This window comes from Sinocyclocheilus grahami, unplaced genomic scaffold (assembly GCF_001515645.1).
Source record: "Sinocyclocheilus grahami isolate Dianchi unplaced genomic scaffold, SAMN03320097.WGS_v1.1 scaffold1177.1, whole genome shotgun sequence".
Taxonomy (NCBI): Eukaryota; Metazoa; Chordata; class Actinopteri; order Cypriniformes; family Cyprinidae; genus Sinocyclocheilus; species Sinocyclocheilus grahami.
The window spans coordinates 288,708-312,651 of record NW_015506356.1 but is presented as its reverse complement, the minus strand read 5'-3'; the positions used below and the strand labels follow the sequence as shown (position 1 = coordinate 312,651).

The following is a 23,944-nucleotide window of genomic DNA, read 5'->3' as shown; positions in this document are numbered from 1 at the left end:
ATTTCAATCTCATTAATTACGAGAATTTTAATTTTGAAAAAATAAAATAAAGAAATAAAGACATTTCTATATAGTAAACAATACATTTAAATCTCAATCTCAATAATTAAATCTCTCAGATAAAATTATTATTTAGAATAGGTCATTTATATATATATAATATATATATATATATATAATATAATATAATATAATATAACAATAATAAAATATAATAATAACAGTAATAAATAATAATAATAATAATAATAATAATAAAAATAATTATAGTTAAATTATATAATATTTACAAATATGTAATTTATTTAAATTGTATAATATTTATAGATATTTAAATATTAATATAAAATATTATATTATTTAACGAATTTTGGCCCAATGTATCTAGAATTTCAGACAAGAATTTAAATGTTGGGGGTGGGGTCTATATAGTAAACAAATTTCAATTTCAATCTCATTAATTACGAGAATTTTAATTTTGAAAAAATTAAATAAAGAAATAAAGACATTTCTATATAGTAAACAATACATTTAAATCTCAATCTCAATAATTAAATCTCTCAGATAAAATTATTATTTAGAATAGGTCATATTTATATATATATATATATATATATATACAATATAGTATAATATAACAATAATAACATATAATAATAACAGTAATAAATAATAATAATAAAAATAATTATAGTTAAATTATATAATATTTACAAATATGTAATTTATTTAAATTGTATAATATTTATAGATATTTAAATATTCATATAAAATATTATATTATTTAACGAATTTTGGCCCAATGTATCTAGAATTTCAGACAAGAATTTAAATGTTGGGGGTGGGGTCTATATAGTAAACAAATTTCAATTTCAATCTCATTAATTACGAGAATTTTAATTTTGAAAAAATTAAATAAAGAAATAAAGACATTTCTATATAGTAAACAATACATTTAAATCTCAATCTCAATAATTAAATCTCTCAGATAAAATTATTATTTAGAATAGGTCATTTATATATATATAATATATATATATATATATAATATAATATAATATAATATAACAATAATAAAATATAATAATAACAGTAATAAATAATAATAATAATAATAATAATAATAAAAATAATTATAGTTAAATTATATAATATTTACAAATATGTAATTTATTTAAATTGTATAATATTTATAGATATTTAAATATTCATATAAAATATTATATTATTTAACGAATTTTGGCCCAATGTATCTAGAATTTCAGACAAGAATTTAAATGTTGGGGGTGGGGTCTATATAGTAAACAAATTTCAATTTCAATCTCATTAATTACGAGAATTTTAATTTTGAAAAAATTAAATAAAGAAATAAAGACATTTCTATATAGTAAACAATACATTTAAATCTCAATCTCAATAATTAAATCTCTCAGATAAAATTATTATTTAGAATAGGTCATATTTATATATATATATATATATATATATACAATATAGTATAATATAACAATAATAACATATAATAATAACAGTAATAAATAATAATAATAAAAATAATTATAGTTAAATTATATAATATTTACAAATATGTAATTTATTTAAATTGTATAATATTTATAGATATTTAAATATTAATATAAAATATTATATTATTTAACGAATTTTGGCCCAATGTATCTAGAATTTCAGACAAGAATTTAAATGTTGGGGGAAAAAAATCTATATAGTAAACAAATTTAAATTTCAATCTCATTAATTAAATCTCTCAGTTAGAATGATTATTTAGAATTATTTTTAGGTCACTGTTTTATTCGAACATCAATAATAATAATAACAATAAATAATAATAATAGTTAAATTATATAATATTTACAAATATGTAATTTATAATATATTAAAATAGTACAATATTTATAGAATTTTTATGAATTCCAAAAAGTAACTTTTTACTTTTGGATTTCAGCCCAATGTACCTAAAAATCTCAATTTTGGTGCATTAATAAATGATCAGTGCATAATTATAACTCGTGATAACACTAAACAACATTAATATTATATGAAATTCCCACACAATCATGACATTCATAATTATCCCAACATGTGCACGATTTCTCCATCTGAAGTATCGAACCTTGAGCAGTAGTTTGCAGATCTCATATTTGCCCTTGGCTGCAGCCTCATGTAGTGGTGTGAACTTCCAAAGGTCCGCCACGTTCACAGACGCTCCATGTCTCACCAGCAACTCTGTCACCTCGTAGTGACCATATGAACACGCGTTGTGCAAAGGAACCAGACCACTGATAAAGAGAAAGAAAGAGAACAAGTGCATGTCAGATAATCCCGACACAGCTCAATGGTAGTCAACCTAATTGAGATGATGACCGCACCCTTTATCTTTAGCGTGCACGTCGGCCCCATGATGCAACAGGTATTCCACGACGGCCACACGGTTGTACCCTGCAGCAAAATGCAGCGGGGTGGAGTGACGGCCCTCCAGATCACGACAGTTCACGTTCTGAGGGGAGCACAGTTGCTACGGAAGACACACAAACAAATTGCCATCAAATAAATAAATATTTATTGATTTCCTGATTGCTTTTAAATCTTTAGAACAGATTAAGTCCCTTTTAATGTATCTTATCATCATTAAATGTCCTATTTTGCCACACTGCAAAAGTGAAACAGATTTGTACCACGTTGACTTTAAACTCGCTAAATTCTGAAACTGTTATTTACCTTGACTGTGTCAAGGTCTCCGGCTTTAGCAGCCTCGAGAAAGCGGTAATCCACGTCTGAATTACGAGGAGGAATGTTCTCTGGAGAAATAAATGCAGATAAATTCAGGACATCGTGTTGTTAGGATAAATGGACAGTTAATTCTTTAACCATACTGTAATAAGACTCAAGAGTAATAGATGTAAAACTGTAATAGTACCATTGAGTATTTGCTGTATGGCTTCATTGCCCATCTGTGACGCAGTGAAGCCCTGCAGTGAAATGATTGATGGGTCAGCACCGTAACTTAGCAATAGTCTGCAAGTCTGGATGTGACCGGCAAGGGCCGCCCTGTGCAGGGCTGTCTGTCCCAGTGTGTCCACAGCATTCACCTAAACACACACGCAAAGGTTTATTCTAAAGAGAACTTAGGGTTTAGTAGGAAGATCAAGAATATGAAGCCGAACAACTGTTTTCAACATTGATAATAATCAGAAATGTTTCTTGATCAGCAAATCAGCATATTAGAATGATTTCTGAAAGATCATGTGACACTGAAGACTGGAGTAACGATGCAGAAAATCCAGCTTTGCATCAAAGGAATAAATTATATTTTAAAATATATTCAAATAGAATAAACCGTTTTAGTTCATTTTAATTTGCAAAAATATTTCACAGTATTACAGTTTTTACTGTATTTTATAAAAATATATTCGGTTTAAACTTCATGTTTACTAAAAAAAACAAACATGGAGGAAACTCATTTTAGCATACAAACATTAAAGGAACACTCCACTATTTTTGAAAATAGGCTCATTTTCCAACTCCTCTAGAGTTAAACGGTTGAGTTTTACTGTTTTCGAATCTATTCAGCCGATCTCCGGGTCTGGTGGGAGCACTTTTAGCTGTAGCTTGGCATAGATCATTGAATCTGATTAGACCGTTAGCATCTCGCTCAAAAATGACCAAAGAGTTTCTATATTTTTAGAATAATGTAATAATCAAGGAACTTTGCTGCCGTACTATGGGTGCAGCAGGCGCAATGATATTACGCAGTGCCTAAAAATAGCCTAACTTCCGTCAACATAACCAACGTGACCACCTGCTTGCACAGGGAGCGTGCTGGGGACTATTTTCAGGTGCTGCGTAATATCATTGCACCTGCTGCACCCATGATACGGCAGCAAAGTTCCTTGATTATTACGCCGGAATGAGAGAATAGTTCCTAGCCATATCGGCCTAGAAAATCGCAACTTTTCATTTTCCGTCGGTCTTCGTACACGATGTAACTACAGAAGAGTCAAGTTTTAAATAGGAAAAATACAGAAACTCTTTGGTCATTTTTGAGCGAGATGCTAACGGTCTAATCAGATTCAATGATCTATGCTAAGCTACAGCTAAAAGTGCTCCCACCAGAACCGGAGATCGGCTGAATGGATTCGAAAACGGTAAAACTCAACTATTTAACTCTAGGGGAGTTGGAAAATGAGCCAATTTTCAAAAATAGTGGAATGTTCCTTTAAGCAAGAAGTGAAACGACCTATTTGTCAGCATCCCAAAAAACTGAAGTAGACACTAAAAATCTATATTTAAAAATATAATAGGACTGCGCAACTAATAAAAAATTATTTAAAAACTACAAAAAAAAAAAAAAAACAATAGGAAAATTATAATTGTAATATTTTACTGTAGAATAAAAATTGGAGTATTTAAAAAATATATAATAATCATCATCATAATGATTATTATTATTTTATAGCCATACTGATATGTAATCATAAAATTTTGGTCAAACTGTACGGCCCTACAAACAAGCACAGCAAACCAGGAATTTTTTGACACACAAAAATCACAATCACAAAGAAAAAAAAAAAAATCACGCAGCCCTAGTATATAATCTAGTATTTAACATAGTAATATAGTATACTATAGTATAACACAGTATATAACAATTTGAAATTATCATCGTTTTATCATTTACAAATTGATTTATTAAAAAAGAAGTCCTGGAGTCTGGCACAATATTCAATGTAGGGTCCAAGAGATAATATAACAGGCTTTAAATATAGTCGAAGATGAAAGTAGTTGCCTAAATAGATGGCGGCTATCTCCTAAAACAGCTCATAATGAAATGCAGTCCCATGCAGTCTGAGGATGCTGGTACCTTTGCTCCGTGTTTCTGAAGGACTTCAAGCACGTCATTATGACCTCGTTCAGACGCTACGTGGAACGGAGTCATAAAACTTAGAAAGAGAAAGAATATGTGAGAACGTCTTACTTGCCATTTATTTGTAATTATTTGTGAAATTTACTAGCAATTTCAAAGTGAAAATTGTTTCAAATAAATTGTACACAGTTTTTTTTTTCATATCTAAAGTTGAACTCTCACTCTTTGTTCTTCTCATGAATGTTGGCGCCTTTCCGCAGCAGCAGCTCTGTGACCTGTTTGCGTTTGGGATGAGGAGAGGCTACGGCGCAGTGCTGCGAACATCATAAAGAGATTTTAATAAACACACCATAAAACCCCCATTCAGAGGAGACCATGTAAAGTGCTCACCAGAGCAGAGTCGTGCGAGTGAGGGTGTTTGAAGCTGATGATCTCTTGAGCGGTTTTCTTGACTTTTGTCATGTCCGCCTCACGGGACGCCTGCAAAAGCGTGTGCCCTTTGAACTCATCTGGATGAAGGAAATCGCAAAAAGGTCAAACGATTACTAATAGGCAGCCCTGCATCTTAAAAAAATTGCAAAAAAAGGCCAAAGATTACCTAATGTCATGATGCCAAGTACAAAAATATCAATAAAAACTTTCCATCACATAGTTGTTGTTTTTTTACAAAATAATCATGAAGAATTTTTTTATTACATATATGAGTTTTAAAGCACTTACCAAAATTTTATGCAATTATAAAAGCAGTCAAATTACAAAAGTTATGGTTTTAATGACAACAAAAGTATTCAAAATGTATTATTTACTAACAGTCTGCAAAGGCATTACAAAAAAAGACATTTTGGTTCAAAAACTTTACAAAATAAGCTTTGCTGTTTGCATGCAGTAAATTTGCATTTTCTTCTCTCACCATAATTCTAACCTTGAAGTCAGGATTAAGCATAAAATAATTTAATACATGTGAATATCAGCTGAGAATTGAACAAATAGTTTTAATCTGGCTCAGAGGAAATTAGGAATTATTTCTTTGTGGCAGTTTTTCTGCTGATTAAGGGATAATACAATGCTATTTTACCTAACAAATGGTTGTTAAAAGCAAAAAATGGTATGAAATGCATAATTTTAGGGACGCACCAATACATTTTTTTCAGAACTGATCCGATCCCAAAAATTCTGAGTATCGGCCGATTAGACACCAGCAGTTTTTTTTTTTTAAAAACAACATCATCACTGTTTTGTGTGTTAAACACAATCTACTAAATATAGACAACTTCATGATACAGAAAAATAACTAATTAAAATATATATAATCATAATATATGACAAAAATACTATTATAAACAAGTGGATAGTATTAGTGGATAATTCAGCAGTAAAAGTTACTCTAGAAAAATGATGAGTGCACACAATAATTTTATAAAATCTAAACATTAATGAGCAATATCACTCGAGTACAAGAGCGATACCGGCTCTATATCAGCATGGCTTTGATTAGGCCAGAGGCACTCACAGCCGCTGATATAGAGCCGGTATCGCTCGAGTACGAGAGTGATATTGCGTTTATACAACAGTTCGACGGAACATGTGTGTAATTAACTAATTAAAATATATATAATCATAATATATGACAAAAATACTATTATAAACAAGGTTAGTGGATAATTCAGCAGTAAAAGTTACTCTAGAAAAATGATGAGTGCACACAATAATTTTATAAAATCTAAACATTAATGAGCAATATCACTCGAGTACAAGAGCGATACCGGCTCTATATCAGCATGGCTTTGATTAGGCCAGAGGCACTCACAGCCGCTGATAAAAAGCCGGTATCGCTCGAGTACGAGAGTGATATTGCGTTTATACAACAGTTCGACGGAACATGTGTAATTAAACAAGAAACAACGGAGTGCCTAATAAAACCCTCTTTTGTGCCGAACTACTTCCTTCCGCCACGGATTCAAAGCTCAAGCTGACAGTTAAACATACGTCACTTTTAGAATTCGTATCAAGGGCATGTGCTGCTTCAGTTAGGTTATTAGTGAGAAATAATGAGGTTATAAGAGAGAAACAATGCGGCAAGACGTGCAGCAAATGAGAGAGAGAGAGAGACCGCAAAGCTAGACGGTTCTTCTTATATTAACTAACGTACGCCACGATTAGCTCAGTGAATAATTAAAAAAAAAAACATAGACCGGGCTTGAACAAGCGGAGTGATACAAAATTGTGAAAGGGTGTTCCTGTAGCGATACCAGTACAATATCTCACGGTTCTCAACCAATCAGATTTGTTGTATAAAGTGAATTAACATTATTTAGTAGGGAACAAATAAAATGAATAAGTGTAGGACTAAGTCTGGTAAAATGTTACACATAATTGCTCTTTGTATTGTTGTAAAATACATTCTTGAAAAACAAGTAAATATATATACAAAAAAATTAAAAGCAACACGGCACGCAGTGCTCCGCATAGAAAAGTTCAAAGCACAAAATGAAGAGATATTGATGCGTAGTGTATTATATCTGAGTGATAGAGCCTTTTCTTTTAACAGTTTTAAATTTCAGTTACTGTGCGCGTGAAGAACAATTCATAGTGCTCTCTACTCCAGTTTAGTGATCTCTAACAGACACCCGGTAGAGTAACATGCTTTAGAAACAGCACTAAACTCCAGCAAAATAAAGTCCTTTTATGCAAAACCACTGATCTTTATCTGCAGATCAACTATAATAATGGGAACCTTGAATCATCTTGGAAAGTTTAATCATCTTGACTGTCTCACCGAATGTGACCTGCAGTTTGAATGCTGAATGGAGGCCGACAGACAGCCGCGGCGGAGAGAAGAGTTTACGTGAACTTGAATTTAACGACTTAAATATTAATCTGTACCTCCCATTAAACTATGGAACGGTTTCAGAACACTTAGAATATAGTGCACAGACACTTTATGGTGCTTTATAACGTTTTTGTGCCTTTCGTGGGGCTTAACAACGACACAGAATAATATACGCAGAATATCGGATTTGGATCGGTCTCGTCTGACCAATACCCCGATTCAGCAGAAGTACTGGATGTCATTCAGCAAATACAATGCAGGGCAGTGATACTAAAAAGAAAGCAGCATGAATGTCACTTACAGGTGAGTCTCTCTTTAAGTTCAGGTGTGGGCGCCACATCCACCGCGCTCTTGCCGTGGCAGTTGAGCAGTGTGGGATCAGCGCCGTGACTCAGCAGCAGTGAACACACCTCCAATCGATTCTTACTGGCCGCCTCGTGCAGCGGTGTGAACTGCCACAGGTCCATGGCGTTAACGCACGCCCCGTGCTGTGAGCGAGGCAGAAACTCATCAATCATGTGTTTTATTGTGTAATGAAAAACTAATAATCAAACCAATAAATCACATGTTTATATCTGTGCTGGGGGAGCAAATATATTTTGATCAGTAAGTATTGGCTGGATTGTTTTCTTTACCTTCAACAGAAGCTCTGTGACCTCGTAGTGACCATAAGAGCAGGCATTATGCAGAGGAACTAGACCACTGATAGAAAGAGAGTGATAGAGCAAAACAACATTTCAGAATTATTCAAGATCATGATAAAAGCATTTAAAGTTAACATGAATTCAAAAACCGCCATGTTTACTTTCCAAATATACATTTCTGGTCTTATTTAGCAGTGCACATTTTTTTAATTAAACATTATATATGTAATAACATATTATATATACACTATCGTTCAAAAGTTCGGGGTTGGGAAGATTTTTAAATGTTTTTGAAAGAAGTCTCACCACGACTGAATTTATTTGATCAAAATATAGTAATATATTGTGAAATATTAATACAATTTAAATTAAGTGTTTTCTATTTAAATGTTTTTTAAAATGTAATTTATTCCGGTGATGTAAAGCTGAATTTTCAGCATCATTACTCCAGTCTTCAGTGTCACATGATCCTTCAGAAATCATTCTAATATGCTGATTTGCTGCTCAAGAAACATTTCTGATTATTATCAATGTTGTGCCGCTTAATATATTTATGGAAACTTTTGTTTTTCAGGATTCTTTGATGAATAGAAAGTTAAAAAGAACAGAATTTATTTGAAATGGAAATCTTTTGTCACTATTATTTTTGATCAGTTTAATCCTTGATGAACAAAACTATTAATTTCTTTCAAAAAATGGGTAACAGTCTATCATTTATATACTTAGAATATAATTTTTTCTTTTTATTTAATATGTCATTATTGAAGCAAAAATACGTTATCGGACACTGCATGTTAAAGAGAGAAATCAGGTGTTGCTCACCCTTTATCTTTGGCATGGACATCAGCACCGTACTGCAGCAGCAGCTGCACTATACGCACACGATTATACCCAGCGGCAAGGTGAAGAGGAGTGGACTGCAAAAGAACCAGAGAAATATTACTAACCTGTCTGGATATAATCAAGCTAAATAAGTGATAATAACCCAACCTCAAAGATATTTGTGACCCTGGACCACAAAACCAGTCTTAAGTCGCTGGGGTATATTTGTAGCAATAGCCCAAATTTGGCATAAAAGGTTTTTCTTTTAATATTAAGTAAAGATCATGTTCCATGAAGATATTTTGTAAATTTCTTACCGTAAATATTTCAAAACTTAATTTTTGATTAGTAATATGCATCGCTAAGAACTTCATTTGGACAACTTTAAAGGTGATTTTCTCAATATTTAGATTTTTTTGCACCCTCAGATTCCAGATTTTCAAATAGTTGTATCTCGGCCAAGCTTATTTATTCAGCTTTCAGATGATGTATAAATCTCAATTTCAAAAATGGACCCTTATGACTGGTTTTGTGGTCCAGGGTCACATTTATGTAAACCCGTTTATAACCCATCCCATCATTAGTTTAATCACTACAATGGCTAACTTTGTATATGCAGTGAGCTGTTCTATGTAATTTAATTCAGTTTTGAAATTAGGTTCTTGATGTTTTTGTGATACAAATGGAGACGTGGTACCCAAAAATCTGCTTCTGCAGTCCACACTGAATTTGTAAATGTATGGATTTTATTAAATATCTGAAAGAACACAAAGGCCTACTCACACCAAAAACTAAATAAAGAAATGGAAAAACATAGATTAAAGGCATATTTGACTTTTTCCACATGTACAGTTAATATATAGGATGTTTTAGTTGTATTGAATATATTATACAGTTAAATGAGACTTTCAGCCTACTTATTTGGAGGTGTTGTATGTAGTCACAGAAAAATGATATTCAGTGTGCCATTAGACTTTAGATTAGTTTGTTGCTTTCTTTCCTAATTTTTTGAGATTGACACCACTCAGTTTTAACAGTTCTTTTAGAACTTCCCAACATTTGTTTGTCACATGCCTTAAAAGGTGAAAAAGTCAGTGTCTACCCATAATCCTCAAGACAGAACCACCAATCAGAGAAAATCAATGGTACCAAGGAAACAGAAACAGATGGAAAAAGCTCAGCATGAACCACAGACTCCCATAAAGCATTGCAAATGACAAACAAGTCGGTCAATAAAAACATATATTGGTTTTATACTTATAATCGATGACTAAGCCAATAGTTTTATACTGTGCCATTGTTTTTAATGAAATTAAATCATTTGCATTGCTTTAAGAACACAGACCAGCAAATTTGCAATGCTCCTGTCAGAGCTGGTTAGAGCTTAAAACTCTTTATTGAAACATTAACAAAGTCCTTTGGCGAAAATGGGGAAAAATGGTCATACTTTCTCTAAAAACGTGAGCGGTCACTGTTGTGAACTATTGCCTCTTGGTGCAAGTAGACCTTTATATCTGCGATCTCTCTGAACTACTGATGAATCTGGCTTGAGCTCGATCACTTAAGAAGAGATGATAAGTAACCACTAGTAACTTAAAATAGCCTAAGCACAAAAAAGTTAGAAATTTGTTCCCAGTTCATGCAGTGAATAAAGAAGAAATAATGGTGATATGCCTATATGACAGCCTGAACACAACCACAGCAAAGCAATCAGCATGACAACCGATCTCAACACAGCCATTTAGTAATGAAGATCTGCCTCAAAAGTATGATGCATTCATTCTCTGAGAGAATTATATTATTTAGTGCAGGATGGAGAGGCAATATTCATGTTCATATCATTATTATGAGGTCTGAAATAGTACAGCACAAGCAATGGGCAACAATGCAACATTTCTAGCATACACACAATGGATCTAAACAGGACAGGTTGTCAAAGAGAAATCAGGAGTTAAACACCACGTTCGTGGAGAGCATGCGTGCTGATCACAACAAATCAAACAAACGGATTCAAGAACATGAGGTGATGCATGGATGCAGAGGTGGGGTTTGGGGTGGAAACATGGAGTTTTGGCAAAGTATTGTAAAAAAGTTAAATGAAGACTTTAAAGGGGTCATATGATGTGATTTCAAGTTTTCCATTCTCTTTGGAGTGCTACAAGCAGATTGTGCACAGATAAGATCCCTGAAGTTGCAAAGACTAAAGTCACAAACTCAAAGAGATATTCTTCATATGACCCCTTTAAAGAAAGAAGCAAATGAAAGCCTTGTTCTCAGATCCAGCAGGAGTCAACGAAACGTTAACAGAGCTATTGGTTGATTGATGGATTGTGACCAGCAGAAAATAAAGCAGGTTTCGGTGCGTTTTAAGTGAGAACCAGCATATGGATGAATTTTTTTAGGGACAAAAATTAAAAACCAAGTCGAAAGGAAAAATAAATAAAATCACAGAAGACCAAATAAAACAAATTTCTGTTTCACAAAATAAACTTACCAGCATTTTTTGAGATGTTGACTGAATGTCGCCAGAACAAAAAACAAAACAAAAAATTAGCTATAAACTAACATAGTATCCATCAAAGCTGACTGTGGTGCTTAAAACCTAATAATTCAACAGCTACAGCATTCCATCTTAAAATACTAAAAATATCTTTAGCTAATTATTTCTGTGAAAGACAATTTGACATTTTAAATGGCCAATATAACACTAATAAATAATACCACTCAAAAGTCTGGGGTCTGTGAGATTATTTTAATGTCTTTTACACTCACCAAGGCTGCAAGTATTTGATCAAAAATTAAAATTTTATGCTTTTGTATTTTAATATATTTCAAAATGTTATTTATTACTGTGATGCAAGCTCAATTGTCCACATCTTTAAATCTTCAATGTCACATGATCCTTAAGAAATCATTCTAATAGTTGCTGCTCAAGAAACCTTTTTTATTATTATCAGTGTTGAAAAAGTTTCTGAAAAAGTAGCTGCTTAATATTTTTGTGGATACAATGGACCTCATTTATCAATCTAACGTAGAAACAAGCACAGATCCGTGCGCACAAATCAACTTAAGTTCTCACGTGATTCATGAAACATTCGTATGCCGCAAATCTCATTTTACGAATGATCGCACGTTGATAAATGTGGCGGCAGAAAACAATCGTTAGTTGAATATCACGCCCATAAAAACACCGTGGTTTAAAAGCCTCGCCCCTAGAGTTTACGACACGGAGAAACGAAACCCGGCCAAAAAGAGGAAATAATCTCGTGAAAGCGAAATTTATCTTACTCCAAAAGCACCCGTTAACATTGTAACTGCAAACAATTGGGCTACATTTATATTTATATAAAATCCTTCACACGCGCAAAAAATTTCGTTTGGGCGCTGCATGCTGATTTTACAGCGGACCTTTTAAAATAAACAGTGTTACTTTTATGTTTGGTTGACTGCATTTTAGTTTGATGATGAATGGCTGAAATGGCAGGCAACGCTAGAACTAATGTTGTTGTGTGTGTGTGTGAGGCGCCTGTGCGATCAGATGGATTAAATCAAGTAAAGACAAAGAAAAAAAATTAATTGCATTAAGAGCGTCACAAAAACGAGCGTAGCCTATACTTGTTGCACAGTGTTTTTTTCCTTTTGTTAATCTGTTAATTATATTAGCCTATTACATATTTTGTGTGATCCTATTTATTTTATTCCTTTTATAGACTTAATTTCAGTTTTTCTGCTTTCACAGAAACGCTGCAGGTGCATGATGTGACGATTGAATCTTGTTTATGCTACTATTCGCACATATAAAGCTAAAGCCTGTACAAAACTACAACAACAAAAAAAGACATTCTAATCTTACTGGTTAACGATCGAATAATGAGCTTCGTTTGACGGCCAGGAAAGTAAAAATGAACAAAATGCTCTCATTCTACAATTCTCCACCGTATTTACTATGCTCTGCGCAAGTTCAAGTTACTCAAAAACTTGCGTACACGAGCTGAGACCAGACGTGAGATTTGAGCGTAGCCACCGTTCACGTCCAAATTGATAAATTCCAAGTTTTGCGCTGAAACGACCGTACGCCGTTTTCTGTCGTACGTTTGTTTCGTAAATAAGGCCCATTGTGTTTTCTTTCACTTTGACGAATAGAAAGTTAGAAAGAACAGAATTTATTTGAAATAGTAACATTATACATGTCTTTACTGTCACTTTTGATCAATTTAATGCATACTCGTTGAATAAAAGTATTAATTTCTTTAAAATCCCAAACTTTTGAATGGTACATATACACACAATTTAATGATAGAAAATGACACAAAAATATTCAATTATTTTATACAGTATTTCCTCAATATTCTATACAAATCAAATGACAGCATAAACTTACGTTATTATCATTTTGGTGCATCCTTGGGTCTATAAACATTTTCTAAGCTCATGTACTGTGCTCCAAACCAATACAAAATGTCAGCGGATCAGGGATATTTCTAGGTTTACAATGTCTTTGGTATGGCATGACTGCCAATATTTCACGTCTATGTAGAGTACATTCAAGCATGCATTATGCTCAGTGGTCAACTATTTACATTTACACATTTAGTGGATGCTTTTATCCAAAGTGACTTCATCAAAGAACGCATTTTGTCAAAAATAATAAAAGTACATTATATCACTACACTCCAGCATGAGATACAGTACGTAACTCAACAACATCCACTAAAGGAGACTAACAGAGCAACAAACCCACAGTAAACTCATTCCTAAAAAGCCCTTCTGATATAAAGACAAAGAGGTCTGGAGGGAGGGAGTGACCTGAAAAGGATTTGAGGGGAAATCGAGGTCCTGTTATTATGTTGTGATTAGAGGAAAAAATAGATTTAAAAAAAAGCTTTGGCCTAAAACATCATGAAGGTCAGAAGTGGATCCAATAGGCTTTAAAAATGACTGACATCCAAAAGCAGTCCAGACTGAAAAAAGGGGACAATGAATAACCTCGAAACAAACATTATAAAACGACATCAACCATATGTCCAAAATTAAACTCATCATGGGTAAAACTAGGTTAGCGCTGTTTACTCTAAACACAGTATTACAGGGGAAAAAACTCACAGAAGGGAATTTGGGATTGTCTTGACCTACATCTATGCCATTTATACAACCAATGAAAAATCACAGTTTGAATAGAGCTTGAGTTTAGAAACAACAGACATATTTTCTAAAATTCACATCATATCAGATATATCAAATGTTAATTCTGATCTGTGTTACCTTGCGTCCATCGCTGGCATGACAGTTGACATTAAGTGGGGTCAAAAGTGCCATCAACTTTTCCTCATTTCCGCTCCTAACAAGGTTTTCCAAACAGAGGGAGACAAACACTGTTAGGAACAGCAACTTAGAGAAAATACATTTCTAGATCAGTGACAGTCAAAAAAGATTCCAATGTACTTTTAAAAAAATAGCAATAGCTTTTAAAATATAAGAAACTTACCATGTAAACTTAATGTAAGGTTCGATGTAAAACCTTCCTTTAGAAAAGGGAATTTGGGATTGTCTTGACCTACATCTATGCCATTTATACAACCAATGAAAAATCACAGTTTGAATAGAGCTTGAGTTTAGAAACAACAGACATATTTTCTAAAATTCACATCTTATCAGATATATCAAATGTTAATTCCGATCTGTGTTACCTTGCGTCCATCGCTGGCATGACAGTTGACATTAAGTGGGGTCAAAAGTGCCATCAACTTTTCCTCATTTCCGCTCCTAACAAGGTTTTCCAAACAGAGGGAGACAAACACTGTTAGGAACAGCAACTTAGAGAAAATACATTTCTGGATCAGTGACAGTCAAAAAAGATTCCAATGTACTTTAAAAAAAATAGCAATAGCTTTTAACATATAAGAAACTTACCATGTAAACTTAATGTAAGGTTCGATGTAAAACCTTCCTTTAGACTATTTATTGAAACCTCTATTTATTGCTAGCAGCCATAAATGGGACTGCTTTGTGAGCAGCTATTAAAGGATGGTGCAGCAGTGGCAACTATATTGGACTACACTGTTACTCAGATGTAAATTTTATTCAGAGGTGCATACTTATCAAAAATATGTAATTTGGTGCAGCTGCAGATATTTATATGATCAAAAAGCAAGATGAAATTCTGATAGCTTGCAATGTAAATCAATGAGATCTTCATAACATAATATAGCAAATAGCTTACATAAATTGCATATAAATGTCAGTCATCACACTGTATCTCCCAATAATATGTCATTGTAAGATGATATTTAAATGCTTAGTTTTATGCAACAAACTCAGTAATTTTATTGTGGGGCAAAACATGTAATGCGATGCAATACAATGAAGACTGAAAAATGAACAAATTCCTCAAAAGTCTATTGATCATAACTGATACTCACATTTTAACATGATTTTTCCAAAGAATTGCTGAATGGATAATCAAGTAAACCTAAGTTGGTTCAGTCCAGTAAGTGTTCATCTAGAAATACTACTAACAGTATAAAAGTTATTCTTACATTTACTTTATAAAATACTTATCCTGTCCAATAAACATTTATATACCATGCGGCAAAAATGTCTCATTCTGATATTCTTGGATTTCCGTTCCGACATCAGAGTTTTCTAAACATGAACCTACAACTGTGCCAGGTAGTGTGTAGCACCTAAGTGGGGTCAAAAGTGCCATCAACTTTTCCTCATTTCCGCTCCTAACAAGGTTTTCCAAACAGAGGGAGACAAACACTGTTAGGAACAGCAACTTAGAGAAAATACATTTCTGGATCAGTGACAGTCAAAAAAGATTCCAATGTACTTTAAAAAAAATAGCAATAGCTTTTAACATATAAGAAACTTACCATGTAAACTTAATGTAAGGTTCGATGTAAAACCTTCCTTTAGACTATTTATTGAAACCTCTATTTATTGCTAGCAGCCATAAATGGGACTGCTTTGTGAGCAGCTATTAAAGGATGGTGCAGCAGTGGCAACTATATTGGACTACACTGTTACTCAGATGTAAATTTTATTCAGAGGTGCATACTTATCAAAAATATGTAATTTGGTGCAGCTGCAGATATTTATATGATCAAAAAGCAAGATGAAATTCTGATAGCTTGCAATGTAAATCAATGAGATCTTCATAACATAATATAGCAAATAGCTTACATAAATTGCATATAAATGTCAGTCATCACACTGTATCTCCCAATAATATGTCATTGTAAGATGATATTTAAATGCTTAGTTTTATGCAACAAACTCAGTAATTTTATTGTGGGGCAAAACATGTAATGCGATGCAATACAATGAAGACTGAAAAATGAACAAATTCCTCAAAAGTCTATTGATCATAACTGATACTCACATTTTAACATGATTTTTCCAAAGAATTGCTGAATGGATAATCAAGTAAACCTAAGTTGGTTCAGTCCAGTAAGTGTTCATCTAGAAATACTACTAACAGTATAAAAGTTATTCTTACATTTACTTTATAAAATACTTATCCTGTCCAATAAACATTTATATACCATGCGGCAAAAATGTCTCATTCTGATATTCTTGGATTTCCGTTCCGACATCAGAGTTTTCTAAACATGAACCTACAACTGTGCCAGGTAGTGTGTAGCACCTACAGCTCGGCACATTCATCCCAACATTCTTCTCAAAGGACTAAAACATAAAAAACAAGAGGCTGAGGGATTCAAACAACCATCCATACCCCCCCCCCCTCAAAGTTACTTCGGTGTTTATCTTAGTAATACATTGATATTAAATTATTATATTGCACCAAAAACTCACCTCGCTGCCTCCAACAGTTCATCCTTCTTATATTCACCTGATAAATAAAATCAGACAGCAGGTGTCAGACAGACTTGATTTGCAAGATTCATTAATGTGGGTATGTGGATGTTTTTAGCGTTACAATGGTCAAATTGCAATACTAGCATACTACATGCAGTGTACATACATTGTTTAATTAGTATGTGAAATGAAACGCAGGATGCAGCGTTTCAAACAGAAGGCTGTTACATTAACCTCACATTTCATTTGGTGAGTGGCATCGAGTTGGCATTTCAATCCAAATTTGTGTGCATATGTTTAAACATGTATCTGTCCGACCAATTAATAAACTGTGGAAACGTGGCTGTAAATGGCCAACGGTTCATTTTTCAAACTGGAGAGCAGTGCATTGTGGTAAACAGCACTCGCACAGCATGCTCTTGCTATATTGGCATACTGCATACTACAAAAACATACTCAGTGCTCATGAGACTGTGTGTGTTGTTAATGACTGTAAAGCAGATGTGTGTATGTGTATGTCTCACCGGTGAGGACGGTCTTAGCAGAAGGGTCTGCCAGGTCCAGAGCTGATTTGCCGTCAGTGTTTCGGATATTCGGATCAGCGCCGTGCTGGAGCAACACTGTAAGAAACAGAACCAAGCAATACAGTCACCGATACTGAAACTGACAATGTTTTATGTTGTGGTTGATAAGTATAATTATCAACACTCTTTTTCCACCTAAAGTGTTCATACTAGCTCTGCAGTTTTAGTACAGTCAGCCATTGAAACACATGCACAGCAGAAAAGATGGATAACTGTTTATATAGCGTTTATATAGTGCATTAACCAATGTTAACAGATAAGTTTAATTTTAAATGTTGAAATTAACAAATTAACTAAGATGAACAAATGCTGTATATATTATTCATTCATGTTTACTAGTGTAGTTAACTAATGTTATCATATACCTATTATAACCTATGACCTAACTATATTATAAAGTGTTCCTATTTTTATTTTTTTCCAGCATCAGCATATTATCAAACTAATCAGTCCAAAATGACAATATTGAATCATATTGATATTTTCACCAATATATTGCACATCCCTAACAGTCACTCGCCAAATATCTCTAAAGAAAATTTTTTACACAATTACAATTTTCAAGACATTTTCCAAACATTTTTAAACCGGGTTGAAATTCTTTCTTTATTAAACAAAATGTAATGTTTATGATAGCCACAAAAAGCTGTCATTAGTTATCTAATTAAAATGGTCCTGCAGCATGACACATTTTTAAGTGTGAATAATCCATACAGTCTTTCAATTAATATGAGATCATGAAAACTGCATGCTTATGATTACTAATGCTGAAAACCTCTTGTTATGTGGAGGTGTCACACCATCGGACTGAACATGGGCAATGTTTATGTGGAACAACATCTGTTTAATTAATAGCAGGAGCTAAAACATATCAACTTACACTTTTAAGCTTATAAAGATCTTATTTACTTGTTTTTTGGGCTCCTGGTTTATATAAAAATACAAATACATATTTTTAAAGAATTCTGATCAAATTGGTTTCCAATATCAGACTAATCAGTACAATGCCATAAAAAAAATAATAATATTGACCAATAATGATATCACCAATATATTGCACATCCCTAACAGTCACTCTCCACACTCGCCAAATAACTCTGAAGAAATAGTTTTAAACAAAGTAACACACCGTACTCAGACAAACCTATTCATCATGTTAATAATGCAAACATCAGAGATTCTGTCAGTTTTCTCACTCACACACAGAGTGCCATCTCAGCAGCGCTCGATGACAAATACTGCAGGACAACAACATTACTATCACAACACAGCAATACTGCAGCATGCTGGACCACCACATCAGCTCTCTAGACAACTGCTGCAACTCCACACAATGTTGACTGGGACTCATTAGACCGAATTCATTGCCTTTCTGCTAGGTAGGGGTGGGCGATATAGCCTCTAAATTATATCACGATATTTCAAGAATATTTGCGATTATGATATTTATGATGATATAGAAAAAAATATGGAACAATGTTTTATTGGTGATTGCAGCTGCGAGGCTGCAGCATTTATCAGTGCAAACAAAATGAAGGGCATTTTTCATCCTTTTCCAATGAGCTACTGTCATCGATGACAGACTACCTAATTCAAAGTGTAAATCTATTGTCATAAGTTGTGTGTTCGACTTGAAGCAGACCGATCGGTGTATGACGTCAAAATACCGCGAGAGTGACTTACCCCTTATTAACAATGCACGCGTTACGGCTCTGACGCGGCCACTCTAGTCAATGCTTGTGTTTACACTCTCCACGCCACTTCGCTAAAGATAGGTGCCTCGACTATTTTTGAAGATAAGCATGTGCCCTCGAATATGCTCTAGAACCGCTCTCACGATACTTTGATGTCATACACCGATCAGTCTGCGCAGCGCTGCTTCAAGTTAAACACACCTATTTGGGTCTGTGGTGTTGTTGTTGTGCGCGCCAAGGAACGTAAACGCGCCACACGTCATTGCGTTGCTACATCATTGATATCGCGATATGACACTTTTTTATCATGTAAAAATTTATACCGGTATTATCGTGGACGGTATGATATGGCACACCCCTACTGCTAGGGATGAACGATATATCAGAGACCATCAGAATTTGTCTTAGAGCTGTTTTAATGATCAGAACTGGTCTGATTGGACTACAATTGGAAACAGATGAAATTATAAAATTTCTCAATTTAATCCATACCAATGCACACGTCTATTTTGCCCTTGATGGCGGCCTCGTGCAGAGGTGTGTAGTTCCAGTTGTCTCGTGCGTTGGGGTCAGCGCCGCTACACAGCAGCAGACTGACCACCTCCGCGTGCCCGAACGAGCAGGCGTTATGAAGCGGGATCAGACCGCCATCGTCACGGGAATGGACGTTTGCTCCGGTCTGCAGGAGATGCTCCACCACGTCCTTTCTGCCAAAGCCTGACAAACATTACACCGATCAGTCTGCGCAGCGCTGCTTCAAGTTAAACACACCTATTTGGGTCTGTGGTGTTGTTGTTGTGCGCGCCAAGGAACGTAAACGCGCCACACGTCATTGCGTTGCTACATCATTGATATCGCGATATGACACTTTTTTATCATGTAAAAATTTATACCGGTATTATCGTGGACGGTATGATATGGCACACCCCTACTGCTAGGGATGAACGATATATCAGAGACCATCAGAATTTGTCTTAGAGCTGTTTTAATGATCAGAACTGGTCTGATTGGACTACAATTGGAAACAGATGAAATTATAAAATTTCTCAATTTAATCCATACCAATGCACACGTCTATTTTGCCCTTGATGGCGGCCTCGTGCAGAGGTGTGTAGTTCCAGTTGTCTCGTGCGTTGGGGTCAGCGCCGCTACACAGCAGCAGACTGACCACCTCCGCGTGCCCGAACGAGCAGGCGTTATGAAGCGGGATCAGACCGCCATCGTCACGGGAATGGACGTTTGCTCCGGTCTGCAGGAGATGCTCCACCACGTCCTTTCTGCCAAAGCCTGACAAACATTACATAGGACAAATGGGTTAAAATGCAATGAATCTAATATGATGAAATTAATTTTAAAAAATGACATATGAGATCTTATTACACTTAATGAGTCTAGGTTAAAAATTATTTATTTATGCGTGTTTTTTTTTAATGCTGCAACCATCTCAGCTCTTTTCTGTACCAAAAAACTGCTATTTTTTTAGACATTACAAACCGGTTGACTTTCTTTCTTCATTAAACACAAAACAAGATACGTTAACAATACTTACAAAACACATCATTCTGAGTGACCTACTGCTTTACGATTTTTTTTAATCAGCTTTAATACCTAGCCGCCATTATGCAGATCATTTAAAAGGCCCTGCAATGTGACAGATACATTTTAAGTGCAAATAAATCCATATAGTCTCCCAAATCATTATGAGATCATGAAAACTGCATGCTTATGCTTACTAATGCTGAAAATCTCTCATTATGCAGAGATTCCACACTGTAGGACTGAGCATTGATGGCTAATGTTTATTTGGAATGATGTCCATGTAATTAACAACAGGAGACAAAATGTAATATCTTAACTTTTTAAGCTTATAAACGGCTTTATTTAATTTTCTTTGGACTCCTGGTTAGCAAGTTTTCAGGACATCCAATTAGAAATGAATTTAGTCAGTTCATATGACTCACAAAATGCACAGACTTCGATTTTTAAGGTTTGAAAAACACCCTAATTAGATAATACCTAAATATTTGATTAGTTTTCCTGTCCACAATGTTCATTTTAAACCGCAAGACAATTTTCGCCTTACACTAGAAATAATTCATGAAATTTAAACAGTTTGTATAGATGTTATAGGGAAATGTAGTACTGTACAATTAGGTGTCAGTTTCGCAAGAAATATCATATTTTACTCATGAATCAAATGACACGATGTAATATTACAACAAAAGCGTCCTTGAGCCCTGGAAAGGCGCTATATAAATAAAACTTATATTTATTATTATTATGCCATGACACATAACCACTGTGAACAGTCAACTTACAATACATAATTTTTTTATGAAAACAACACACTCTATACATAAAAACATATGTATAACGTTACTTCAATTGAAAACTCTCCTGCTTGTACAAATAAACTCCAAATCTAGTGGAACCAAAATCCACAAAGGTTACGTTTTGTTCTTTTATAAGGTCAAAAACAAAGCAAAATGCTCACAGACGCGCATTATATTTAGCAAATACATAAATACAGACCTGCAGCGAAATGCAGAGGGGTTGATTTTCGTCCGGCCATGTCTTTGGCGTTCACATTCACCGAGTCTACCAGCCTCTTCACCCGCGACACATCTCCGTTCCGACAGGCCTCGAATAGCTCTCTGAACGCGCCGCCGGCCCCGCACACTCCGTCCCCGGGACTGTCCGCTCCTGAGTCGGGGCTCTGGCTGCCTGCGGTCGCGCTGGAGCTAATGCTGCTGCAGCTGGAGCTGCCGAGGGCTGACGAGGCTGCGGCGGCCGCTGTTGCTGCTGAGGCGGGCCGGTCTGGGGAAGAGGCGGAGGCGGAGGAGGAGGAGGCCGCTGCGGACTCCATCGTCGCTCCGCCGCATTCCGCTGCGCCAGTGGCCGAGGGGCTCAATAAACTCGTCGATTCGGGAATAATCGCGGACGGCGATTCGGGTGGGGGGGATGCGATCACAGCGTTCCGCGGAGACGGCTGCAAGCTGCTTTGTTGGTGCTGTGAGGATCGACGGGACACCGCCATTTTCCCCCCGAAGCTCCGTCTGTCAACAATAACAGCTGGAGCCGCTGCGCTTCCGCTCAGTGCGAGAAGGCTTCCGGTTGGAGGCTATGCGGTACTAATTTAGTTAAATATTTCACTTTCTTTTACTTCACATTTAAATTGATTGTAATGTCATTAAAGTATGATACACAACTTCACATATATGAAATTATAGTGACCGTGAAGGAATACTATCTATCTGTCTATCTATCTTTTATTTTAGTAACATTGAGATTTTTTTGAGATTTTGAATTAAAGTTAGCAGTTTTGTTGAGTTTTGTCATTTATGTTTTTTTAAATACGTCTATAGTTTTTTTTTAAAAACTCATTTTTATTACAGATTTAGTTATTAACTAAGTTAAATTAAATTAAACTAATTAATATCTATCGATCGATTGGTTGGTCTGCTTATTTTAGTATCATTGAAATACTCTTAGTTTTTTTATATTTAGCAGTTTTGTTGTGTTTTTGTCATATTTATTAGTTATTGTTTTTATTTTTTTTAAATACGTCTACGTATATTTTTTTATTTGTTATTTCAGTTTTACTTATTGACTTGTTACACTAAATGAAAATGAGAAATATTGCTTTGACCAGGTGTCCGACCTAACATTGAAACTGAAAACAATGTTACACCCAAAAGTTTGGCCGGGTGTGAAATGGTCTGCTCCTGCACCTCTTTATATGACACACCTCTTTGTGGATATTCAAACTGTTCAAACTGGTATATGGGGCCCTGTTGCTACGGAAACAACAACAGAAACCTCCACTGGCACTATATGACTAGGGCCAGCAGGGCTGTTTGAGACATTTTAACAACACATATATTAGCTCAGGGCCTGCTTGTGCTCTGTTGGTTGTGTTGTGGATAGAAGAACTTAAAGATTGTGCATGTTTTAGTGCATTGTGTTGTTAGATGGAGAGATGTCTGGTTCCTCTCATGCTACAGAGACAGAAGGGAATCAAGATTCCTATCTGAAGAGGTGAGTTAAGCATATATACACATTTCTAATACATTAAACAGAACTAGCTTTTGCGTCCTCTGGCTCAGTGGTAGAGCTTTGTGTTAGCAGCACAAAAGGTCGTGGGTTCGATTCCCAGGGAACGCACATACTGGTAAAAAATGTATAGCCTGAATGCACTGTAAGTCACTTTGGATAAAAGCGTCTGCTAAATGCATAAATTATTAAATATATGGCAGACTGGTTGATATCTGTCTATAGTTTGAGTATCCATTGCAGGTATTACAGAACCCTTCCAGAGGAGAAAAGATTGATGCTTGAAAAGTCTTTGATGGTATGTTGCATACATTAAAGGAACAGTTCACACAGAAAAATGAAGTTGTTTTTATTTGAATTGAATGAAAGTAGAAATGAAGTGAGACTGTCAAGTTAAGTGGTTTGGGTAACTTTTATTAAATTTTTTTCATTTTTGGAGCGCTTAGGAAGAATAAATGATGATATTTTCATTTTTGGATGTACTATTCTGATCAAATTTTAAAAAAATAGGTATTGCAAATTATTTGAGACATTATAATGACCATGTCTTCTTCATTCAGAATGCAAATAATGACCAAGCGCACGTCAGTGGTCTAAGGAAGGGGCAAGCTGGT

General features: G+C 34.7%; 1 protein-coding gene across 1 annotated transcript in view; it reads right to left on the bottom strand.

Moving 5' to 3' along the window:
• Nucleotides 1-22,379, bottom strand: part of LOC107567652 (tankyrase-1-like) — a 28,539-nt gene extending 6,160 nt beyond the window's left edge. The window contains exons 1-16 of the mRNA XM_016253362.1: nt 21,810-22,379; nt 20,340-20,564; nt 17,524-17,619; nt 16,997-17,033; nt 14,866-14,941; nt 11,673-11,693; nt 9,179-9,273; nt 8,348-8,414; nt 8,014-8,200; nt 5,273-5,391; nt 5,105-5,196; nt 4,880-4,958; nt 2,936-3,107; nt 2,737-2,816; nt 2,388-2,533; nt 2,107-2,297 (exon numbers count right to left, since the gene is read on the bottom strand). Coding sequence (XP_016108848.1) covers nt 2,107-2,297; nt 2,388-2,533; nt 2,737-2,816; nt 2,936-3,107; nt 4,880-4,958; nt 5,105-5,196; nt 5,273-5,391; nt 8,014-8,200; nt 8,348-8,414; nt 9,179-9,273; nt 11,673-11,693; nt 14,866-14,941; nt 16,997-17,033; nt 17,524-17,619; nt 20,340-20,564; nt 21,810-22,314 — 2,188 coding nt within the window. The 5' untranslated portion in view covers nt 22,315-22,379. The remainder of the gene's footprint in view (nt 1-2,106; nt 2,298-2,387; nt 2,534-2,736; nt 2,817-2,935; nt 3,108-4,879; nt 4,959-5,104; nt 5,197-5,272; nt 5,392-8,013; nt 8,201-8,347; nt 8,415-9,178; nt 9,274-11,672; nt 11,694-14,865; nt 14,942-16,996; nt 17,034-17,523; nt 17,620-20,339; nt 20,565-21,809) is intronic.
• Between the last annotated feature and the right edge of the window lie 1,565 nt (nt 22,380-23,944).